Source organism: Motacilla alba, chromosome 1 (genome assembly GCF_015832195.1).
Source record: "Motacilla alba alba isolate MOTALB_02 chromosome 1, Motacilla_alba_V1.0_pri, whole genome shotgun sequence".
NCBI classification, from domain to species: domain Eukaryota; kingdom Metazoa; phylum Chordata; class Aves; order Passeriformes; family Motacillidae; genus Motacilla; species Motacilla alba.
Window position 1 is genome coordinate 114,537,629 of NC_052016.1, and position 23,903 is coordinate 114,561,531.

At 37.0% G+C, this 23,903-nt stretch overlaps 1 protein-coding gene across 9 annotated transcripts in view; it reads right to left on the reverse strand.

Moving 5' to 3' along the window:
- The window catches only part of DMD (dystrophin), a 1,161,005-nt gene that overhangs the window by 744,724 nt on the left and 392,378 nt on the right, over nucleotides 1–23,903 (reverse strand). For all 9 annotated transcript variants that reach the window (XM_038157590.1, XM_038157575.1, XM_038157541.1 and 6 more), the window contains exon 7: nucleotides 22,647–22,765. In XM_038157590.1, coding sequence (XP_038013518.1) covers nucleotides 22,647–22,765 — 119 coding nt within the window. The remainder of the gene's footprint in view (nucleotides 1–22,646; nucleotides 22,766–23,903) is intronic.

The following is a 23,903-nucleotide window of genomic DNA, read 5'->3' on the forward strand; positions in this document are numbered from 1 at the left end:
GTGTTTCCTCTGTGCTCCTGGCTTGGAATAAATAGCAAAAATTGATAGTGCATTATTACTGAAACATGTTCAAAAATCTTACTGTTCTTGACCTTACAGGTCAGCCTCTTTTCCTTCTGGTTTTTGTTCTATCAATTAATCTCAAGATCAACTCAAATGTTACAGCTTTCTGAAGATCCTGCTAGAGAAAACATGGAAGAGGCAGGTAAGTATCTCCAGGTAATTCCTTAAAACCAAGTTTTTACACATGTATTTTATTGCCTTGCTTTTATAAAATGTTAATATGCCATAGACAGTGATATTTCCTCATAAAAATGTCCTAGCATTAGCAATTTACTCAACAGAGAGTTATGGATTTAAGAGTTTGATGTTTTTGAAGTATTACTTTTTTCTGTTCTTAGTGCTGCACTGATCATTGCAACAGATCACAATAAAGTCAGGAATGGATTACTAGAAAGTTATTCATTTAATGAGAATTAGAAATCCATAAAAGCTTGTACATTTTCTGTTCTTGCATTTGGCCAGAGTAGTCAGACTATAAAGCACCCAAAATGGAGATCCTACATTTTTTTCAGAGTACAGCATTTAACTCTGGGATATACAGTGAAGTGTCTCACCTCTAGGTAATTTCTTTAAAAAAAAAAAACAAGCAGTGAGAATGGAAAATTACTATCATCTGAGCATCTCGTGTCTGTTGAATAACCAATATGCAATGTGTCTGTAGTATCAATTCAATTCCTAGTGGAGTAACTAACAAAACAAGTTCTCAAGTTCCAGTCCATCACTCATAGAGGGAATCTCAGCAGAAAAACATGCATATAAAGAAACTGTGATTACCACCAATGTCAAAACGTCCCCAAGTAACATACTGAAATTATGTTGCCTACACAGTCCAAAGACAAACTGGCAACCTTGGCTTTCAGAACAGTTCGCAAAGTTAAATTTATTATCACATCCAATGATAATCTATTTCAGTTGTTGAAAATACAGTGATGTTGCATTGACTGATCTAAATTCCCACCCAGAATTTTCTCCAGCCCCTGTTGTGCACAGAACACAACCTCTCTTCCCCACCTTCTGGGTCTGTGTTTCCTTCAGCACCCCAGGCATACAAGCAGTCCCCGTTGCTGGACTCTCAGCGAGAGAACAGCTTTGCAACTGGTGGATCTCCAAGTCCACCTTTCCCATTTCATGTGCATTCATGTATTGGTTTTTACGTAAGGAAGAAGAGAGATACCTCATCACAGAAGTGTTTTTTAAAAACTTCATTGTCCCACGTCCTTGCCCTTCTCTTTATCTCATTGCACCCCTTCCCTGACAGTCAGGCTACAGCCCTCATCACAAAGTTAGACACTTACTGCCAAAGATGTTCTTTATCCACTTTGACAGTCCTGTAAAGCAGGCATTGTTCCTCAAACAGGTCCCCACAGAGAAAAAGCCAAACTCCCCAGCTGTGACACCAGATCAAAGTCAAATGTTGATCTGAAAATTTCCCCTTGAGCTTTTCCTCTTTGCCAGCAGCAGACGAGAGCACCCTGCAAGCACCATGCCCTTCATCCTCACCAGAACTCTGCAGCCAGTCTTGAGACACCCAGGCACTACCCACTGATTAGTGCCCAAACGAATGAACAAGGGGGAGCATCCAGAGGCTCAGACACACGTTGGGAGACTCTCTGCAGCCTCCTGGATCCAAGTGGCTGACAAGCAACAAACCTCTCATGGTCATGTTTACAGAAGAATGCCTCCATCTCCTGCAAGAGACACTCTCCAGGAAATATCACCCTCCTTTTCTTCACCCTGGCTGAGGTGTCCCTGCTCTGATGTTTCCTCTGACAGAGGCTTATCTTCCTCACCAGTTTCACAGCCTCTTCTTCAGGGCATAATTTTTCCAGAGAGCATTTGGGAGCTGGTGTGGGTTAGCTTGTGCCAACCTCTGCTGCAGGCTTGTGCTTCTGTCAGTTCCAAAAGAGCAGCCAGAGGTTGATTGCTATCAGCTTCCCCTAAATATCTTATCTAGAGCTGCTGACCAGGGAGCATCGAGCACCAGCTCAACTGCTTAGAAAGAACTGATATAACAAGGGGGCAAGAGCACAATAAACAGAGGCAGCCAAAAGAATCACAGCAGTACCCAAATGACTTCAGAAGATTTTAAAAGTAATAAAAAAATAATTAGGGAATGGTAATTTCACTCTTATATGAGCAATCAGAGTTTATACTGATGAACACAATGAAACATTTTCTGAACAGATAATGTATACCTGAGAGTACATTGATAATGCTCCTTACAAACATTAAAATTCATTCATACGTTAGATGGCATCTGGTTTAATTCTGAATAATGATTTGAGAAAATGAAGCATCACATAAAATCACAGTAGCCTTCAAGAAACAGTTGAATCCACAGGTCTTTAACAGAAAAAATTAGCGATCCTGTAGGAATGTGGCCCCTGTTGACAGAGTGACTTAATTATTCTTTGTCTGCTTAAAAAGGCAAAAAGCCCAGAAGTTTCTCTCCCAATTTGGTACAAACACACCTCATAGGACCTTTTGGATTTCACCTCAGACCTGGGGCTGTCCAATTGGACAGAGGCCAAGAGGTCCTGTCTGGATAATTCACAAAGGAAATAATCACTTTTTTTGGTGTGTTTTAGCAGGAGCAAGAACCTATTGCCCCTGGCACAGTTCTTCTCTGTAAGAGCTTTTGTAATTTTGGTTTTTATAAACCTTTTTCTGTTTCCAACACTGCCTCAGAAGCCATCCTGCTAATTTTATGCCATTTGGGGTAGCTGGGCTATCTTGGGCGAGATAAATTCTCTGAGACCTCATAAGACCTGGCTCAGGGAGAAGCCTATCACCATCCAGTTTTCTAGCAAGGTTTCAGAGGTACCCATACCCATACAAGTGACAGGTGTGTGCCTCCTTAAACCCAAGCAATAGGTCCAGTCAAAGATGGGTTCACCAGTAAGTTACTAAAAAAAAAAATTTTATCCACAGTATCCACAGAGTCAGACCATATTAATATAACATTTCAGTTCAGGCCACACAATCTGTGAATCTACAAAATAACTGCAGTGCTATAAAACATGAGAATTTCAGCATATTGCCAACACGCATAAAGCATTTAAATTAATGAAAATGCCAAAACATTTATATTATTCTGTGCACTGTATAGTGAAATAGTGGCTAACAGTACTGATTATATTCTAACAAGCATTTGCTGAAATACATTTAAGAGGAAAAATGAAGACTGATAAAGCACACTGATGTGGACAGTTTGTCCTCATGATCCAAGGAATTAAGAGTAAACAAGTCATGCATTGACTTCAAAGTAGATATTAGTAAGCACCTCTTGCAACAGGAAAAGAAAAGTCAAGAAAATATTCTCCTAATCTACAGTTTTCATTCTAAGAAACATTCTGGACTTTTTTTTTTTTTTTTTTTTTTTTAGGAAGTAAATGGACAGGCTGAGAATTTTTAACTTAGCATGCAGTTTCAGAACAGTGTTGTATTTACCTTAAGGAAGGAAGCCAGGACAATTTCTGCAATTCCTACCTTTCAAATGTTGCACTATCCTAACTCTTGGCTTTGAGAATGCACTAGCACGTTTATCCCAGTTCATAAAGAGGAGATTCGAAAGTTAAGCCATAATAAAACCAATGCAAAATAAAACCCAAACAAAAACCAGAATAAATATTTATAAACCAGTTAAACTCTCTGAACCATTTCACTGTAGAGTAATAGAGAGGAGCAGTGCAGGAGGAAGGAAAGAGATTGTTTCAGAGCTGACTGGCTTAAATGCTGTGAACCTTTCTCCATGGCTGCACCAGCACTGCCCAGCTCCTGACTGAAATAAGGATAACATCAAATCAGATTACAACTAGAAAATTCCACTTGTGGTTCCACTTGTCTAATTCCAATTTACGAAATTAAGACCAACCATCATTAAGCTACTGATCAAAGCAAACAAATTTCTTTTCAAAAAAGTGTATTTTCTCTAAAATAAGCATTTCATAAAAGTTACTGGTATGCAAATGAAGCTTTATTTGTTCATCTTGTCTCCAAATATAGCATGGAAATGCTGTAACAGACTGAAATTGCCAGAAAGAAGCATAATCTCATTTTTTGGGTATCAGACAAAGATTTTATTTCTTCCTTCAGCACATCACCATTTTTTCCCCAATTTCATTGTGCACTATTTCCATTGCAATTCTGTGTGAGTGACTGTGAATGCAATTCTTTCTGTTGCACATTCAATTATTTAAACATAGTGAAGTGTTAAAGTACTGTAAACACTTTTGATGGCAGATGCTGATATTTTAAAATGGCACCTGATGGACCTGTTTCATAATTATTTATAATGAGCAGGAATGTGGAAGAAGTGTTCTAAAGGGATTTCAGCACTGCAGCTTTCCCAAGCTCTATGAAAAGTGGTTATCCTCAATAAATCACCATACTAAGTTCTGGTTTCTTCAAACCCAGCTTGTGATAATGGGTATATGCTCCTATGGATTTAGGCCCTAAAGCTAATTTGCTGAGCTAAACAGCCAACAAAAATCAGCATTGCTCTGAGCTTATACCCTTCTACAGATGTATAAGGCATCCTATAAGAGTACTACTGATTGTTGAAGCAATGCTCTCTTTCAATTTAACAATACAGAAAATTAAAACAAGCTAACTAAACCAGAAGGGCAAAGAGCCTTGTGGAAAAGGGAAAACTCTGCAGTACATTAACTGCTCTTTTGAAACAGGTAACTTAATTTTTCTTCATTTTCTGGCAACCAACAAGAAAGTCTCTTGATAAAAAAATAAAGCCAATATAGCCCTAAAGAGGTTGGTGGCAGCTTTTTTAGGGACAAGTTGTATCTTGCCCTTATAAACAACCCTCAGACATGAAAACCCACTGATGTTCAAAGCCACTATGCAACACATGGAACAGGTTCCACACAGACTAAAAGCCTTTGTTGGTAAAAAAAGCAAACTCCTACTTGAGCATTTCTGCTATTGTAGTTCAATACATAAAATGCCTGTTGATATTCAGCAAAATGGAGGTTCTTGGCACAAGAGCCTTGCTGCAATTTCTTCCTTTATTAGGCTCTGCTCAAAAAGCCATTATAGAGGTCTGTGTTATGGCTCTCCAGGCACACACTGCTCCATGACCCTAAGGAAATTCATCTCTCTTTTAGTTTTATATTCTAATTTTAGTCCAAGGAGCCAAGTCTCACATCATGGAGCTGTGTAAAATGCTAATACAAAATTAATAATTTATTTCTTTCTTCTATTTTGAATGTAGACTTTTCTTAGCTGCAATAATCCCTAAAAAAAAAGCAATAACATAACTATGAAGTACCATGTCATTGCATATGTTACAAGGGCACAAATCAAAATACAGTTAAGTCCTAAAATGCTTTGGCTTCTTTTAAATAACACAGTTTAGGACATAAGTAGAGAGATCTAAAATACATAAAACAATGTTTGACAGCAACCCTAAAAAACCTTAAGTTTTAACAAATAGCAGAAAAGTCTTAGTTTTTTCCTTTGCTTCAGTCATAATGAAACCACACTATCATCTTTGCTTTACTATCTCTGAAGGGCTTAGAAAGGAAACTATGGAAGCATCTTCCAGATGGTACAAATAACAGGTAATGAATTTGGAAACCAACTCTGTATGTTTTGGCAAGGTCTTCTGGGAAAGCCTTCTTTAAGTATGATTTAAATGTAAGTCTTACATACACAATAGGTTATGTGAAGTAAGCTTCATACAGTTAATGGTCGGCATGTTCCAAAAATATTAACATACACTAGTATGATTAATCATGCTTACACAACTGGTTAAGCTTTCTTTTAAATTAACTTAATTTACTTTGTCCAGGGTGTTTTCTACCATGAAACAAACCAGAGTACATTCCCTTAGCATTAGGATTGAGAAGCACAGAATTTGATTCTTCTGTTATTAATGTTAAACAAAAAAACAATGCAAGGAAACATCATCAAGAGTCATATTTACAACTACATGTTGATTTTAAACTGAACAATGAAAATAATTTTCATGCCAGGCTTTAGGTCAGAGTAATGTGTTGGCCACTGAAGCCAAGTGTCTGGCTGTTTCAGTAACAAAAATGTGAGGGTGAATTCTGGCACTTGTCAGCCTATGATAAGTTTCTAACAGACTAATACTTGTCAGGGGAGTGATAGCTGATTATACAGTAAAATTGTACTGGAGAAAGGTGATGAAAACACTGAGAAGGAAAGATTTAAAAATCACACAAGTCACTATAGCTCATGGCAGAGTAATTCTGCAGCTCCTTGTTTTAATTTATCACAGCAAACTATCCAATACCAATTTTATCCAACATTTCCCAGCGGAATACTTGTAATATAAAAGCACGGCACAAGCAAATGTACATGAACTTTGATATATCTAGTAGCAAATTAACTATAGTAACCTCGCCACTGGTGTCAGTCTGTATTTAACAGGATGGAAGCTCTTCCATGCCATGCTCACAGCCCGTACAACCGAGAGAGATGAGTTCCTTCAGGGAGCAGCCTGTACCCATCGATTTCCCACTTACCCCTGACACTTCAGAGCAACCTGGAGTCTCTTCCAAAAAGGGACACCTTCCATAATACTGAGTGAGCATCAGCTCACGAAGAGCAGGATGCAGTTGGCAGAGTGCTTTGTTTTCTTACGCCCCACACTGCAGCAGCAAGGATAATGAAACACAAGATCTGATGAGAGACTACAGTTGTCTCTCCAAGCAGAGGCAACAGAGCCAGAGGCCACCCTTCTCCTCGTGCTGACTGCCAGGACAGGGACAGCACGAGAGGAGATGTGACACAACCCGTGAACAGCAGCCCCCCTGGAGCAGCTCCGATTGCACACCTCTCCAAGCTAAAGGACCCAAAGTGTAGGAATTAAAATAGAACAACACCTTGGTTTCCAGTGATGCTGAGCACCTTTACACAATGTACAAAGCTCTAGTTATAAGATACTTAACACAGGTACTAATGACTGTTATCTATATTTAACACTCACAGGAAGCCATGCAGTAGATTAAAGGACCGGGTCCTATAAAAACTTAGGACTCCCAGACAAGAACTATATGCTCATGTACTGCTGGTTTGGTATATTTATCATTAACACATAAAGTAAGATGCACCTCTATTAGTTTCACATTACTATAAGATGCAAATGGATTCAGAATCAAAGTAAATCAATCTTCAAATTGAATTTTTGTCCGCATTTAGGAAATATTCAGAACAGCCTCATTTAAAGCAATACACTAAAGAGTAAACATCTTGATCATAGATTTCTTAGCAACTGTCATGTAAATATTTCACATTTTAATTTTCAAATAATTTAGACATTTCAAGAACGCATATTAAATAGTGTTCTCCATTTCCAATGCTAAACGTGGTCCATCCTCTGATTCTGATTTCTAAGCAATTTTAAACTACAATTTTAATTCAAAGCATGGCTGACTGGATCAATCACCACTCTACTGTTTTATTAAATCATGTACCACCAAGCAGTTTGATCCTGCACAGCTAAACAACAGCCCATGTTCAGAAAACTAGCAATTGGATTGCCAGTAGCTCATCCATGACAAAAACTAAACTCCTCTGAAGTTTGAAATAAATCACCTTGAATTCTGAGCAACATATTAGGTAAATGTGGTACAAAGTTGGAAGTATGTAGACATAACTGCCTATTATAATCCTTTTTTTTTTTCCACTTCACAGCTATCTCAGTAATGATAGGCTTTAGCTGAGAAAACAAATTGACAGAACTGGACAGACTCCTGAATACAAAAGTTCTCTAGCACTACTGGAGAAATATTGGCTGCATTTACCATCTGTGGAAGAATAATAATGCTTGGGTACAGTCCTCACAGGAATTTTTGCAAGGTTTAAGTAATGTTTTATTGTGTTTTGTAGATTAAGCATCCAATAAGAGCACAACTAACCATTCGATTTAGGAAAAGTAGATTCCTAAAAAAAAACCCAAGAAAAAATAATTACAATATCATTACATAGAAGGAATAAGATTATAAAGTAATATACTTAAACCCTCTGTTAAATTGCATGTTTTAATGAAAATACTACTGTTTTCCATATTTTTTGTACTTTGGATGTTTGAAAGCATCTTTCCCTAAGTTTTCAGGCATAATTTAGAAGTCAGGCCTAGTCCTGGATCTTTCCCAAGGCCTGGAATCCTCAAATTTCTTCTCAATAGAAAAAAAAAAATCATGTTCTCTCTCAATTCTTCCCATATCAAAAAAACACCTGTTAACTTCAGTGAGGCTGGTAAAAATCAGGGGTTTTTTTTCTCAATAAACCTCAAGAGAAGGCTGGATTTGAAACAATGATCCTTGGAATCAGAGCAATTCTACCTGCGAAGCTGGTATAAAACACTCGACATCAGACTGTCATGCCATGAACAAGGCCTTCCAATCTGCTTGCACCACTTAATCTGATCTACTGCACCTCGATAAACATTGATTGATTGTAGATATGATATTTTGTGACAATCCCTTTGCTAGGATTTTCTTCTCCTGAGAAGCTGAAGGGCCTCAGCTCCAAGTGTGAACAATTTGTGATCTGCTGCTGTGGGATGCAGCAGGTGCTTCCTCCATTGCTCCATGTGGGATGTTTCTGCTTGGTGGCCAATCCAGGAGGCAGCAGCTCTGGGACTCTCTGGAGTCACAGAACTTTGTTATTCATTCCTTTCTATTCCTTTCTCGCCTTCTGATGAATCTTTCTCCCTGTTCTTTGTAGTATAGTTACAGTGTGGCCTTTTTTAATGTAATATATATCATAATATAATAAACCAGCCTTCTGAAATGGAGTCAAGATCTCTCCTTCCCTTCACCAAATCCCAACTACCCTGAAAACCTCCACAAAAATTGGTGGCTGTGTTCTCTGCAGGGTGTACACTAGGGAAGAACGAGGTTAGTGCCATTTGAAATGCTGTGTCCTGCTACTTGGAGCTGGATTCAGCTTTTCACTGATGTTAGAATTAGCACTGGGAGAGACATTGAGCCTTCCAGCCTTGTAATGGATGACAAACAGAGGATTTCCCCCTGACTAATTCTTAATCAGCACATGGCAGCATGAAATCTCGCACTAATGAAGCATAAAGCCATTGCCATGGGTTTAATTCCTTACCTCTCAGCATAAGGTGAAGATTTTCCAACATATTAATTGGAGCTTGGGCTCTTCCTAATCCTGATGATATTCTGTTTAGTTCTATCACATCAATTTAGAAGGATTACCTTATATTTTCAGTGGCTCAGGGATAAAGAAAAAAACCTAACTCTACAGTTAAAGGTAAGACAGGTGAAGAGAAAAGACAGGCAGCAAAAATCAGTCTCTTCATGTATCTTATAAACTTAATCATTATTTTTTAGAAACAAACTAAATTTCTGCATTTAAGGTAACTAATTACTATTAGACTTCTTTAAAAGTGGTTCAGCCCTGCCTGCCTCCCCCCCCCCACCAAAGGGACAGATTAAAAATATTTGAGAGGGGATAAAACACTAATTACTGAATCTCATTAGGCTAGCAAGCAGAAGAGAGGCAAGAGAAAAAGTTCAGAGAAGGAGAGAAATTACTGTAGAAGACTCAGTAGCCTGGACTACAAAGAACTGCTAAAGAAACAAAGGAAGTTTAAAGTTTCCTTCCAGCTCATAATTTGTCACACAGGCAGCACAGTGTCTATTTATCACCTGCTGGACTGAGATTCAACAGAAACAATCCAAAAGCAGATCAGGGTTTAATCACAAGGGAGCCAGCAGCATCACCTTGGAAAGCGCAGATGAAAGAGAGCAACGAAGACTTAAATAAAAGAAAGTCAAGAGGGCTGAAGAGCAGTTATCCAAAGTATAATTCAAGAAGCTCATATCATGTCCAAATGGAGGAAACAGAAAGGATAATAAATTCTGGCAGACTTAGCATTAAAAAAAAAACCAAAAACAAAACAAAACAACAAACCAGAAAGACCGGCCCAGGAGGAACAAGCAGCAAAACACATGAAACTACTAATAAATCTTCCCTCAAATATCTCAAGAGACAGATTCCCCCCTAGAGGATTTGCAGAAAGAAAGGATCAGCAGAGGATCAGCAGAGCAGGAACGTGTAGAGACAACAAGGCAATTACTGAGAATCTCAATGACTTATTGAATTTGTATTCAGTACAGCTTCCCACATTGAAATGGTCTCTGACCATGACCAGCTACAGAAAACAGGGCACAGTATGCTAGAATGGCACTCCAACTCTGAGCAGAAGTGAACAATAACTTCCCTTAAACTGCAGGCAACATTCTCAGTCCCACAGGTGAGTACATTGTTGGACTGCACAGCTGCAAGTGAGACCTGCTGACTCAGTTCAGACAGGCACCAGCTGCAGGCTTGATGCAGTGCAGTTCCTCCCATCACCCAGGAAATGACCCTAAGACACTAAAACATTATCAGGCCCCACCTCCACCCCCGAGGATCACAGCCACACCAGCCACCTGCTGGATTTTGCATCACTGATCATTACCTTTCTAAACCAGGAATCTAGCCAGTTTTCTACCCACATCTCACTGCTTTGGCTTTAGGGACCCTATGAAAGGTCTTGCTAGCATCAAGGTAAGAAATATCCATTGACTTCCTCTTATCCCCAGCACTATCCATCTGATCAGAAGAGACTGTCCAGGCATAGTGCTCCCAATCACTTTTTGATTCTCCATGCATCTGGTTCCACAATCTTCTCGATGACAGATAGAGGCAGAGGTGAATTCCTGGATCATCTTCCTTCTCCTTTCTGAAGATAGCTGTGACATTTTACATTTTTCCAGTCATTCCCAAACATCCTGAATTTTTGAATCATTGTGACCAGCATCCTCCTCTGAGTGCGTCACCTCTCACAGCTACTACTGTAGCTGCTGAAGGAGGATCACCAAGCAATGAGGGATACAGGGCTGATGACCCCCAACACCCCCTGAACGGATGCAAAGGAATCCGAAGACGATATTTCACTGAATTGGAGATCTTTTCACAGGCACGTCCTATAGGCTCTTTTTGCCTGTGTGCATATGCTGTGCCAAACAGACCAGGAATGCTGCTCTCCTGGATTCTCATGCACTGCTTCAGATTTGTAAGTTAGCTTGCAGGTCACCGTTGTGCTGCAGTAAATCCTTAACCTATATGAATCCTTGGCTGAATTGTTTGCCTGCAGTGAACAGTTCGGTTAAAAGCTGTTTCACTGAAGCTCTGGAAGAGGAAGGAAATGTCATTAATACTAAGTATTTGTAGTTCCAAAGTATTTCTCCTTGGAAAACAACACCCTACTGTTGCATGAATTCCATGGAGAGATTCAGCTCAGAAAAGATTTTCTGCTAGCAAAATGTTTCTGAAGGCAATTCCATGAGGTTTTCATTCCAGGATATTATTTTATGGTAAGTAGTAGAACTTTTTATTAGCCATCCACAATTTTATCAAAGTTGCAGCCTCACAGCATTACTTTTGAAAGAAAATTAATTTTACCAATCAATTTTAAATAGGAAAGATCACTGCCAAAGAATAAAATACTCCAAACATTCACACCTGCTAATTAACTTTTGATGAAAATATTTTTCACACATGTAACCCACTCAGCATCCAAGACTGCTCCAGTTCAGAAAGAGGAATTTCATGGCTATCAATTTTAAAAATAGAACAGTTCCTCTTTGCATTTGGTCACATCATATGCAAGGGAGAGAGAAATAAAATGTAACTCAGGCAAGCACTTCCAGTGTTCCTTGCACTATTTGAAAGACTGTTGTTTCCTAAAGTTAAAGGTAAATTGTGAATTCCCAATGCAGAAGGAATACTTGTCTCAGCTCATTGAACTAAAGCCATTGTTCAAAAAGGCTTCACCTACACAAATATACAGTTCACATAACACTGAAGGTCAAAGGAGATGAGATCAATCTGAATTTCAGAGGTCAAATATGCCAAACGCTTATTTTTAACTTTTTATGTAGTAATTCTGAATACTAATGTGAAAGCACTTCAGAACACACAAAGATACACCAGAAATGTTCCTTATATTTCTCAGTTTCTAACATTAAATTCCCAGAAACTGTTTCAAGACAAGTGCAGATCTATAATTTATAGAAAAAAATAACCAAAACCACAGAAAATTAAGCACAGAAAAGGTATAACATGCATTTATGTATACAATGAAAAATAATAATAGAATAAGCTACAGTCAAAAAGTAGTGCTAGAGGCAGCACATGTAAGCTGGGAAAAGCATGATGGAATTCTGCTGAGCTATCCTGGATATTTTCTATGTAAAAACTATTTATGGCTGAGTACTAATTACTAATATTCTAATGCTGTGAGCTTCCCTCATCATTATTTGCAGCTCTGCAGTCATGGTCGTGCGAAAGTCAGGGAGGCTGTCCCAGCAAAACAACATTATTACAATGAGGGATTTCAATTTCTCTCATTTGAATTGTGTAAGTATTATAACGGTAAGTAATGGAGAAATTTGATTATTTTTTAGGCACCATTTGACAGTGATTCTTGTAGAAGGCATTCAGCAAGTACAAAAGAGCCAAAGTGATTTTTCATCGTGTTCAGAGCGGCACACGGGCTTTGCATAAAAGAATTCCAAGAACCATTTCCTATGGCCATAAGGTACACAAATTCCACATGATTGATGATATTCCACTTTGGGCATTGATACAACTATTTTTATTAAATCCACCATTATATTTAAGCGATTTTGTGAAAAGAGACATCTTTGGTTGCAACACTGAAGTCTTAATCATGTCAAAATATTAGAGTAGAAATATTAAATATTCATAAATTCTTTGAAAATTCCTGAAAGTTTCCTATTTATTTAAGGAAAGCTATGTAGCCACAGCGCAGCACAGTCCAGCACATTTCCAGAGTGCAAACAAGTACTATTTTCATGAAGGGGGAAAATGGCCAGAAAACATAGCAGAGAGCAATTATCCTTGCCCACCACCAGTGCACACAGGCTTTATTCCCTTGCTGCTTGGTGATTAACAGGCAGTTTCGAGAGCATCAGTCCTTTTGCTCCAAAGTCATTTAGTTTCAAGCAGTACAAGTGATTCACACTATTTTCTCCCTGCTTATCACCGTATGCCTTTTAAAACATACCGTGGGTTACTAAAGAGCCACTTGAACTGGCTCTTGAAGCCCTCCCTCCACTCACATTCAGAGGATTGCTTTAGTTAGGGCTCTCATAGATTCCCCTCATTTCAGGCTGATTTTTTTACAGAGCTTCTTAAGCTGTTTGGCAGAGCAATCCCTATGGAACACATCTCAGAAATATTATTCACATGAGATATAATACACTTCACTGCTACAAACCTCAATAATTCAAAGCATTTTTTCCCCTGTATTGATACTCTTGCACTAAATAACGTATCAATAAATTTTATGATGAGCGGAGGAATCAGAGCTGGCAAAAGATAATCTACAGCCTGCTATACATAATAAAAGTCTCCTGACAAATTCAAGTAAACAATAAGGAAAATGGCATGAAGCCTCTTTGAAAGTAATTCCATAATCACTCTAACAAAACATGTCACTCTCTTGGCTGGATTCCAGGTGGAAATTGCGGTAGAAATTATCTTGCAATTATTAAAAAAAAAAAAATTATAGTTACTTCCTATATCTATCAAAAATGAAATACATGTTCTAATATTTATCCCCAGATTCTCTTGTGACCTTCATTTTCCCCTGTTTCTGTACACCAAGCTTCCAGAAGTAACTGCCATGAAACCCACTGCTCATTAAGGCACCAGTTTAAAAACTAATAGATAGAAATGGGGAAAAAACAAAATTAAAGGAGAACAGACAAAGTGTCATTCCCTAGGGCCTCGCTCCTTTAGTTTTAACTTACTTTTTTGTAAGTGCCCCATCAGTGACTGCCATTTGTCATTCAAACTTTACAGAAATCATGTTTCAACTTCAACATCTACAGCTGAATCAAGGTTATTCAAGCTATAGTGTTTCAATGAAGCCACTGAAAATCACCCACAACAATAGACTAGAGTTTTACAGTCATCTAGAAACAGTTTTTTCCTTACTTGCAAAGCAGATAATTCCCAGAAAGGCCAAAAACTGAATAACCCCACCATCCCCTATGAAGATTGTGATAATACAGTTTCTCTCTCTTTTAACAGTGAATGTCAAGGCTAAACATACTTTAAAAAGAACTGAGAAAAAGTAAGCAAGTATCTGTTTCAAGTTTCTGTAGTCCTGCTCTCCATACACTTTCATTTTAATATATTAAGAATGCAAGAACTGCCTGAGGGTAGGTGATTCTTTTTTTCTATTTTCAGAGTCAATCACTTCAAGCATTACTTTGTGTTCTCTTTGAAACCAGTAGAAAATAATACTCACTACACAGAAAAGAGAAAATTCTTCTCTTAATTTTTTCTAATCAGATTTCTGTACAGGAAAGCCATTACAGTGCCCAGAATGTCTTGTCTGCAGGATTAACACAGACACGCCGAGATAAGGAAATTAATTTAGGCTTTAGATATGTTGCCTTGTTATGGAAGAATGTCAACTGAAGAAGAAAATCATTACAGAGAAAATTATCTCTCTTAGAGTCTTTATAAAAATTTTTATCTCAAGAACAGTCATGCTAAAGGTCAGAATTTATCTCACGAAGTTGGATATATGCAACCAAACTAGTTTAGACTTGCTCAGAGTCAGAATCAAAAAATTAACCTTGGAAACCCAAAAATTTGGATCTTCTGTGACTATAGATCCTAAGCAGCTGGCTCAGAGAGCAAATTCTGATCTAGAAATTAAATTTCAATTGTATTGATTCAAAATCCCAAATTGTCATAGGCATTTCTTCCTTTCATTTATTTTCTACGGGCTTCAACTCAAAGTTGTTTATTCCACCACCTGGTGAATAAACGTGTTTCAAATGACCTTCAGATAACAAGAGCCAGAAGGAGAAAGTCCAGCATTTCCACTTGGGGCACAATGAGTAACATTTCACATTAGAGGGGGGCGGTGGGAGCAGCAAAGCAAGTGCAAATCATTGACGCTTACTATCGCCTATTCTATTTCAAACCCAAGATTTTAATCAAATGTCCCCTCTTAACACAGCAGGTAAATTCCAGCAGGTAAATATCTTAATCATCTTTCTATTTGTGACCTAAATAAAACTACAGAAGTCTTAAGGCACTTGTAGGATTTCTTCCCTTAAATTAGCAACCTCTTTAGCAGATCTTCAAATCACTAACAGACAAATAAGAGTATCTTCACAGTGGAATATGAGCTATGGGATTTCTAAGTACAGCAAATTCTTTACCTTAACAAAAACAACAAAAAAGTAAAATTGAAGAATACCAAGTTATAAAATATGGGAGATGGTGTATTAATTTGAGCCAAAGTTCTCCTCTAGATTTTTTAGAAAATTAACCCCCTAGTGTCAGTCTCCCATACTCCACAACTCTACACATGAACCATCTCCATTTTCAAAAAACCTCATTTAAAAAAAAATTATAGATATATTTGTACACTTATACAGTGCTGAAGGTATTGATTAGGGAACATTTTTGTAGTAACTGCTAATTTAAGATCAAAGCATTCTAATTTGATCTGGGCCTACTCTTAGTTTGAAGAAGCCCTTACTTACAATAACTAGACTAAAACTTCTAACAGATAAATCTCACTTCAACTAAAGTTGATTTAAAATCTAATACAGAAATTTTGTTGCCTAGGAATGCTTTTACATACCTTTTAAATTATCGTGAGACAAAATATCCAATAAAGATACATGCATTGCTATGCACCAGCAGAAAGTCATCAGACTATATTCTGAACTTTTACCTGAGTAATCTTTCCTCTTCCTTTGTGATTTTAAGACAGGAAAAACTCATTTCATTCTGTGTGTTGATGCATCAGACAAAATGATGATCTCTTCTCAGGTCTCTTCCATCAGTGATTAATTTGAGCCCAGTTCCAAAGGGCTTCATTCATCAAATTACAAAGTTAAAAAAAGCATGCTTAATTCTAGCCTAAAGCTTAGACTGTGGACAGGCAGCATAAAACACACAACGAGAAATTTGGCAAAGAAAAACCACTAGATTGAACCTTGATTTGTATTTGAACCTTAACATTTGAGCATTATTACAGAAGAGATTTATCTAGGAAAAAAAAAAAAAAAAAGCTAAACCACAGTATTATTAGTGACAGACAGAAAACTACACACATTGTGATGTAGTGGCAAAGAATTCTATGTGATTGTCAGAGCAGGCCAACAACTACAATGTGCCAGTGTCCTGAGGCACTGTAATTATAGAATATTAACACAGGAAAATCATTTTATTTTAATAACTTCTTTATAACAACAAACTAAATAAACCTCCACAATAAAAATAAAAAAAAAAAGAAGCAAAAAAGAGCCACCTCATCAAAAAAAAAAAAAAAAAAAAAAGTAAGTGAATTGTAAATTCCCAGGTAACTGAAAGTCCATGCAGCAAGGGAGAAATTGAAATTATTTGCTTTAGCAAGACCATGGCACCACTTACAGAAGCAGTATTCAGATGTAAAGAAAAGAAGTATTTAGAATATTGGTTTTTTTGATGTGTCTGTACACTTGGAGGTGCAAGGTGGTGGCGTGTTAAATCCAAAGCTTTTGAGAAGCAAAAATTGTCAAAAAATAGGGTCACAGCACAAAGACCCCTGCGTTCTTTACAGTATCTGCAACACCCACTCTGCTTCTTCTCACCTTGGAAGAAGCTGGACAGGAGTTCTAGCTAAGAAATTACAGAAGAAATTCCAGCACCTCTGCCAAAATTCTCTCAGCACCACGTGAAGAGCAACAGCCATGGTCAGTGAGGCTTATCAATTTAAATAACATTTTTTCAAGCTCAGACACTGCTTTACAGAAACATGCGGTGGTATGTCTGAATTACACTATCACTAAAAATCCAAGAGGAACATGACAATCATCTGGAAATACAAGGATACCTATTCTCTGTTCATTATACTAATACTACCCCTACTTTTATTCATGAAACATTTTATATGCATCACCACTGTTAGATTCTGCATACATTTTAACACAGCTCTCATTTTTATGTCTTTATACTTTGCCAACGTTGCTGAACTAATACAATAGCAGCTGCAATGCAAGGTTACTACAGAACTCTTCAGAATTCCAAGTTCAGTACTTCAAATTATATTACAAGCTGCACATCCTTGGCAATAGAAAGCCTTACAATTTCTTTTGTAGCATATGTGCCCTGCTCTAAAGTAAATCACATCTATTTTAGATTTTTCCACCAATAAGAGGAAGGGCCTATTTTGTCCTTGAGTCTCTTAATGCAGTACCCTTCAAGCCATTTATTTCCAGGGAAAGGTGTAAAAGTTACTGATTGTTGAGTCATCTCTTGTTAACTCAATTGCTCACAGGTCAAACAAACAGTAATAAATGTACTCACAAATATGGAAGATAAAGTGGGGTTAGATGCTGTCTAGTGAATTTACTACTTGTGTTGACTATTTCTATTTGCTTAAAGAAAAAGCAGAACTTTCACCTTAACAGTGGGTAAAGAAGAAATGCAGTTTAATCTTGAGGGTAAATATTTGTCAAAAGAAAGTGCAGAGCAAAATATCAAAACAATAATATAGATCAAACTAGCAAGCGTTTGGAAAATGTATGTATTACAAGTTCATTCACATAAAAGTTCACCCTTTCCACTGTTAGTTTTGAAGGTATTTCCATAGACTCATCCTGCGGTTCATTTCTGTGCTACAAACTAAAGGCAAAGCTCCTGATGTGACTGGATGGTGCGTCCAGAACCAGGGCTGAAATTTGTGCTGACAAACAGTAAAGCAATACTGAAAGGGTTGTGAGGTAATGCTGCACTTTTAATTGTGAATCCTGTAGACTTTCCCCATGTTTAACCAAAATCATTCCTAGCTTTGAGAACCAAAAGGAGTCTGAAGAAAATAATGCTTTTAAATTTTATTTTATAACCATTGCATGATTTTTGTGCGACTGAAATAATGATTTCTAGGCTTGAGAGAGCTTTGTTTTTAAACTATTCTCAAAAAGCATGATACCAAATGTAGCTCTTATGACTTGTATGTCTCCTGCATTTAAAAAAAACCACATAAATATCCCCCCCACCTTGACACTGTACTGGGCAAAACATTGCTAAATTTTAGGGCGCAATAGGAAAAAAAACCAAAAAAAACCAAAAACAACAAACTTCTTATAATCTCTTGGAATAAGACATATCAGCAATGGTATTAAAATTAACTGAAAACCAGAATTACAACTGTGTATAACTACTGAGCAAAGACACAGTTGACAACATCACAAACTACAGTGCTGAGAGGTTTTTCCCCCTTCTTCTTTGTGCTCCAGTATGGTCGAATCCATTACTGTTGAGATGGAGAAGTATAGGAAGCTAAGATCAAACAAAAATTTATCAAATGAAAAACTGTCTGAGTCTCATTATCACTTAATAATGGTGCAAAAAATTCATGTCATCAGTGCAAATTAAGGAAAAAAATATGGAAAATATGACTGGGATGGATTAAATGAGTTTTTTAATCAGGCTACACAAAGAAACTGGATAATTACCTAAAAAGGATAGCAGAAATTATATAACTCATAGCCTATTTATTATCAGGCTAGCACAAACAAGCACAAGGCCCAGGGACAGCAGGGAAAGCTCAAAGTGACAGCAGGGTGAAGTTCATTAAACCCAGGATCAGATGTTCATTGCTGGAAGGAAGCACACCAACACTTCTGCTGCTACCACACTCGCACTCAGTTGTTGTAAGGGCAAAGAGGACAGCTCAGATCTGTTCCCAGATGCAGTTTCTGAGAGATCACTCCCTAATTTTCCTCAAAAGATCCTTCTGCTCCAATGTGGCATGAGTATTCCATGCCAAAGTAAAACATAAATGCCCTCATGCAACCAGCAACATGTAACTGTCACGTGGTGCTAACCTCAACACATGCAGCTCTTGGCTTGTCCTATTACTCACTTGGTTAAAATTTCTAAAGGGGTTCCAGAAAAAGTGATCATACAGCAAGCAACATAATAGCCTTTACTATATTTTCTGAAGTTTGTTTGCAAAGACTGGAAGCGTGTTTCTCTATAAATTCAGTACAGATAAAAAGTTTACAAAGAACCACTTAGCTATTTAAAAATGTAAGCCCAGGTTGTTAGAAGTTCTTAAAAGATGCAGACTAATCTTAACAGCTTGATCAATCATTTAAGCTTTAATACATACAAATTGAAGTTATAAATATCTATTAATTTGCTCTAAGATATTTTAAGTCCTTTGCCAAAATTCTTTTAAGTCAGCAAAGATGGCAAATATCTTCACCATCAATTGATGCTGAGACAAAACAATAGCTTAAAATAATGAGTGTGAAACATAGGGGCATATAAATTTAGAAAAGTATTCAGAAATTATGTTATTTATACCTAAAATAATCTAAATTCAAGAGAAAAAAGACTACTGGACTACTTACACTGAAAACAATCAGCCAAAATCTTTTCTGAAGTGGTGAAGTCAAATTTGCATCCAGAAAAGCACAGTTATCAGAAAGGAGTGACAAATCAGAAATTTTCCTTAGTTGTATCAAAACTAGTGGTTTTATTTTTAATTAAAAAAAAAGAAAAGAAAATAGCATTAACAAAATACATACAACTGTGGTGTAAGTTTGCCATATACTAGCTTTTCCATTCAAATCTGACCAGAAATCAATATATAAACAATTTGGCAACAAATACTAGTTTGGAGCAAGCAAAGCAAAATATTTATTTTCTGAAAGGATCACAGAGAGCATTATTGAGACTTAAAATATCTTACCTGCATAATCATAAATGTCTTATGACAGGAGGTCATTAGGAATTACATTGGGATACTTTGGCCTAAAAATCTTGGATTTGCAAACACATTTTTTCTTTTGAATCTTGCCTTATAATATATAAGGTCTTTAATAACTTTCTTCTAAATAAAACCTTCTAGCATCTACCAATTTCCTCTACCTGATATTGTATTTTCCTCTTATCATCTTTCATACTCTTCAGTGTGAAAGTGAGACAGTAATGAACACTGGATAGACATTTAAACCGACTTATTTTTCACTCACTGACGGGATTCAATCAAAAAGACCACCAATATTTTGAGTTGGAAGGGACTCAGAGATATCACTGAACTCAATTACCTGCTTCTTTGCAGGACTTTCTAAACTCTGATAAAAAAAAAAAAGCATTCCCAGCAGCCAGTATAAGGGCAGGAATGATCATCCCTGCATGAATCCAAAAAACAGTCAGGATGCAAAAGCTTGACCTTACACAAGCTTACATAGCTTTTACAAGAAATACCTAGACGTAAATTATCTCCACCACTTGGATGGCTGAAATGGAGATCAAATTCTGAATTTTTTTTAAAAGCTGCTCATGGGATAGACTTCAAATATCAACAGCCTTAGTAATAAACTGACTGTTTCTCGTGGGACAGACTTTAAACATCAGCAACGTCAGAAACAAGCAAACTTCATATGTAACCTAGAAAACCTGTTTGGCTGAATGTAAATATTTACTTGTCAAAGCCTAATTGCTGAGATAGACTCCTCAGGCATCGGTTTCAACGTGTATCATCAGTAATTTCAGAACAAATAACCCCAAACCTTTTCTGACTACTACATTGGTTGAAGAAAAGCAGGCTTTTACTGAGTAGTGGCTTCCTTTCTACTTAATATTTTCAAAATTGAGACAGCAGACATTTAATGAACAAAACTAAATTTCAAAGTGTTCACAAATCACACATGCGTTGTTTTGACAGGTATTAAATTGCATGAAAACAATGTGTCACCACTGCATACTCCCTTTTACTGCAATACACGAGCACTCTGCAGCCAGAGAAGAGAATGTTGATACTCAACATGGTGCTAGGAGATACCTGAGTACCTAATTAGGAAACTTGATAAACACACAGTGTGAAATCACAGAAAGAATATTCTAAAACTTTCAAAAAAGATTTCTCCTTTGCATGCATACCAGAAATTCTGGGCTTCAATCTAGAAATAAACTTACTATCACAAACAAACGAGTTATAGTTCCTCACATTCATGCTTTCAAATGGGTACAAAATATACTTTTCCTTTGGAAATGTTTACAGGGGGAAAAAAGAAATAGGTGTCTAGCACTGTAAATTACAACACTGAATAGCAAATAATTACAGCAGACATTTGGAAAACCACCAATGTTTAAGAGTTTTTCAGTTGTTGGCTAAACAACTGCAAGGATCTTTGCCAAAACCAGAATAAAACGTCTAATCAGAAGTGACTCTTGCATAGAGAAAATAACTTATTCACTAATCTATTTTAAGAAGAAAGTTTAACCAATTATAGAAAACACTGTGACTGCATTGATTCAGTTGCACAGCTCAGTTTTCAATTCCAATCTCATTCAGAGTTTACAAGCTCAATCCCCTGCTTTAGCAAGTACAAAACCTCTTCTTCCTCCAGTGATTCGCCAAAACTGAGTTTAGAAATTAAAGCATGCACTAGGCAAGAAATGCTGGGCCATTCAACTACATATATTTTCAACATTTTTCCTAGAGAAATACATGGAGTACAAGGTTATTAGTCAGCAATTGAGACATGTCCAACTTCATTTAAACATTAAGAGACTGAATTCTATCTTGAAACTAATTTTTGCATTTTGTTAAATACTATCTCTTCCCGTGAAAAACCCACCATGAGTGAGTCACTGAGAACAGCACAAACATAAAGAAAAGTTCATTTATGAGTGGCTCAATAGGAAATTTCATTAAAATACAGTAAAGATATCATTGTATGTGAAAAATGTGACAATCACCTGACTTCGTGGACACAGGTGAGCTATATATATATGTTTATTTATATATATATATATAAATAACACAATAGCTGTTCCAATGGCCTTGGAGTAAAGAATGTTTTAGGAATATCCTCTGAGGGAAAATTACTAGTCTGTCAGCAAAGCAAAAACTATGTCAGAATTTATAGAAATGCACGAAATTCAAGTGAAGGTGTGAGAAACAAGGAACCCTTCAAGCATGGCTGCTTAAGGATGTGTAAAAGCTAGTCAAGGTAAAATAGGTAATCCTATTACAGCTAAGATTAAATGACAGTTATATGAGACATGTCATCCTAATAAAATTGCAATATACAGAGAAATATAAGTCATCTTTAAAAATATGAGTATCTAGAGTTTGAATACATGTTTTGGATATACATTAAAAGGCAATTTGAGCTCAAGACCTTTACAGAAGATATAAAAGCTGCAGATGCTCTAAATCTTCAAAACAGAAGTCAACAGCTTTCTGAGATGCAATTCAGTGCATGCACACTAAAGCTCTGGTCCCAAAGCTAAAGAAAATTGCTTTAGAGCACATACACATAGGCAGCTTTATGCTATTTCAAGAAAGCACAAAGGTAGCACTAAAAGTAAAGGATTTTGCTTCAGTTTATAATTTTTCTCACAAAATGTTAAATTCTTGTGCCAAAAAAAAAAAAAATCAAGTTAATGTATCATCAAATGCATGGCAAAACTGTTTTTCCACTTGAAGAAAATAAACACCGAAGAACATAATTTCCACTAACCTTCAGGATCAAGGAGTTTCTCTATTCCCAGGTGCTGCCTGGCTATGGTGAATGCATGGTCTAATCGTTGGACAGGTGACTGCTGAGAAGCAACAGCGTTCCAATCAAATAGGTCTGGCCTAAAGAACAAATAAAGGGAAGAATTAGTTTCTTATTTTTAGTCTTATATTTACTCATGTATTTCTAAAGCTATGCATCAGCATCAACTCTTTCATTCTCATAATGAAAGATGATGTTAATTAGGCCCTGGGACTAATGAACGTCAGTTTTTAATGGGTTTGCATTCTGTTCTCATCCATGTCCACCACAATCACATAGTCCATATTTGTTTTCCTTCACCACATGCCAACAACCTATAACCTCACATCCCTCAGTCACTGCTGCTCTCTCCCACAGCACTGGGCTCCTGTCCCTGCCCACAGCACACTGGCTCCTTCATTCCAGTCCCAAACAGTGCTCGGGTGGGAAAGATCAGGGGCTGTGGCCATAAAATTGGGAGTGGCGTGTGGCAGGACAAGCAGGACAGAGCTGCTGAGGCCACCCGGGGGCCTTCCTCCTCTCCCCAGCTACCAGTCCTTCACTCAATATTTCTAAAAGTGAAAATGCTTCTGAGATTACCAGCTCACTGTTACAACAGGCTAAAAACCCCTCATAGAATCATTGAAAAATTTAAGTTGGGAAACACCTGTAAGAACACAGAGTTCAGCTCTCACCCTAACACTGTCAAGTCACAATTTACATGTTCTTACAGGAAAAGACAGAATGACCAAAACTGAATTATAGCTCAGGTGCAGTCTGGGACCTTGTATTAGCTGCTGCACTATTTCCAGTATAAATTATGTTAGCACAGTACAATCGTTGGCTTTTCATCTCAGAGCTATCCATTAGGAAATCAGAATTTGTTATCAGGCACTCTGGAGAAATAAAGTTTAATCAAATACCCTGTGATTAAGGTGCATGTAATATAAAGGAAAACAACCATGCTATTTGTGACTTCAAGACAGTGTTCTAAATCAGAGGACATTTAAATGCATCATCTCAACTACTGGTAAATCAAGCACATTATTTGCACAATGTAAATTTTGCAATTAAAGACAGATTTACTCACTTTTTTATTAATTTTAGGGGTTAATTTTAAAAAGTATCCTGACTTATAATAAATGGAAAAATGCTCACTACATCATATTGTAATAATGTCAAGAGAGTAAAGAAAAAAATTCCCTTTTACCTAGCAGTTATTCTCCAGTTATGTACATT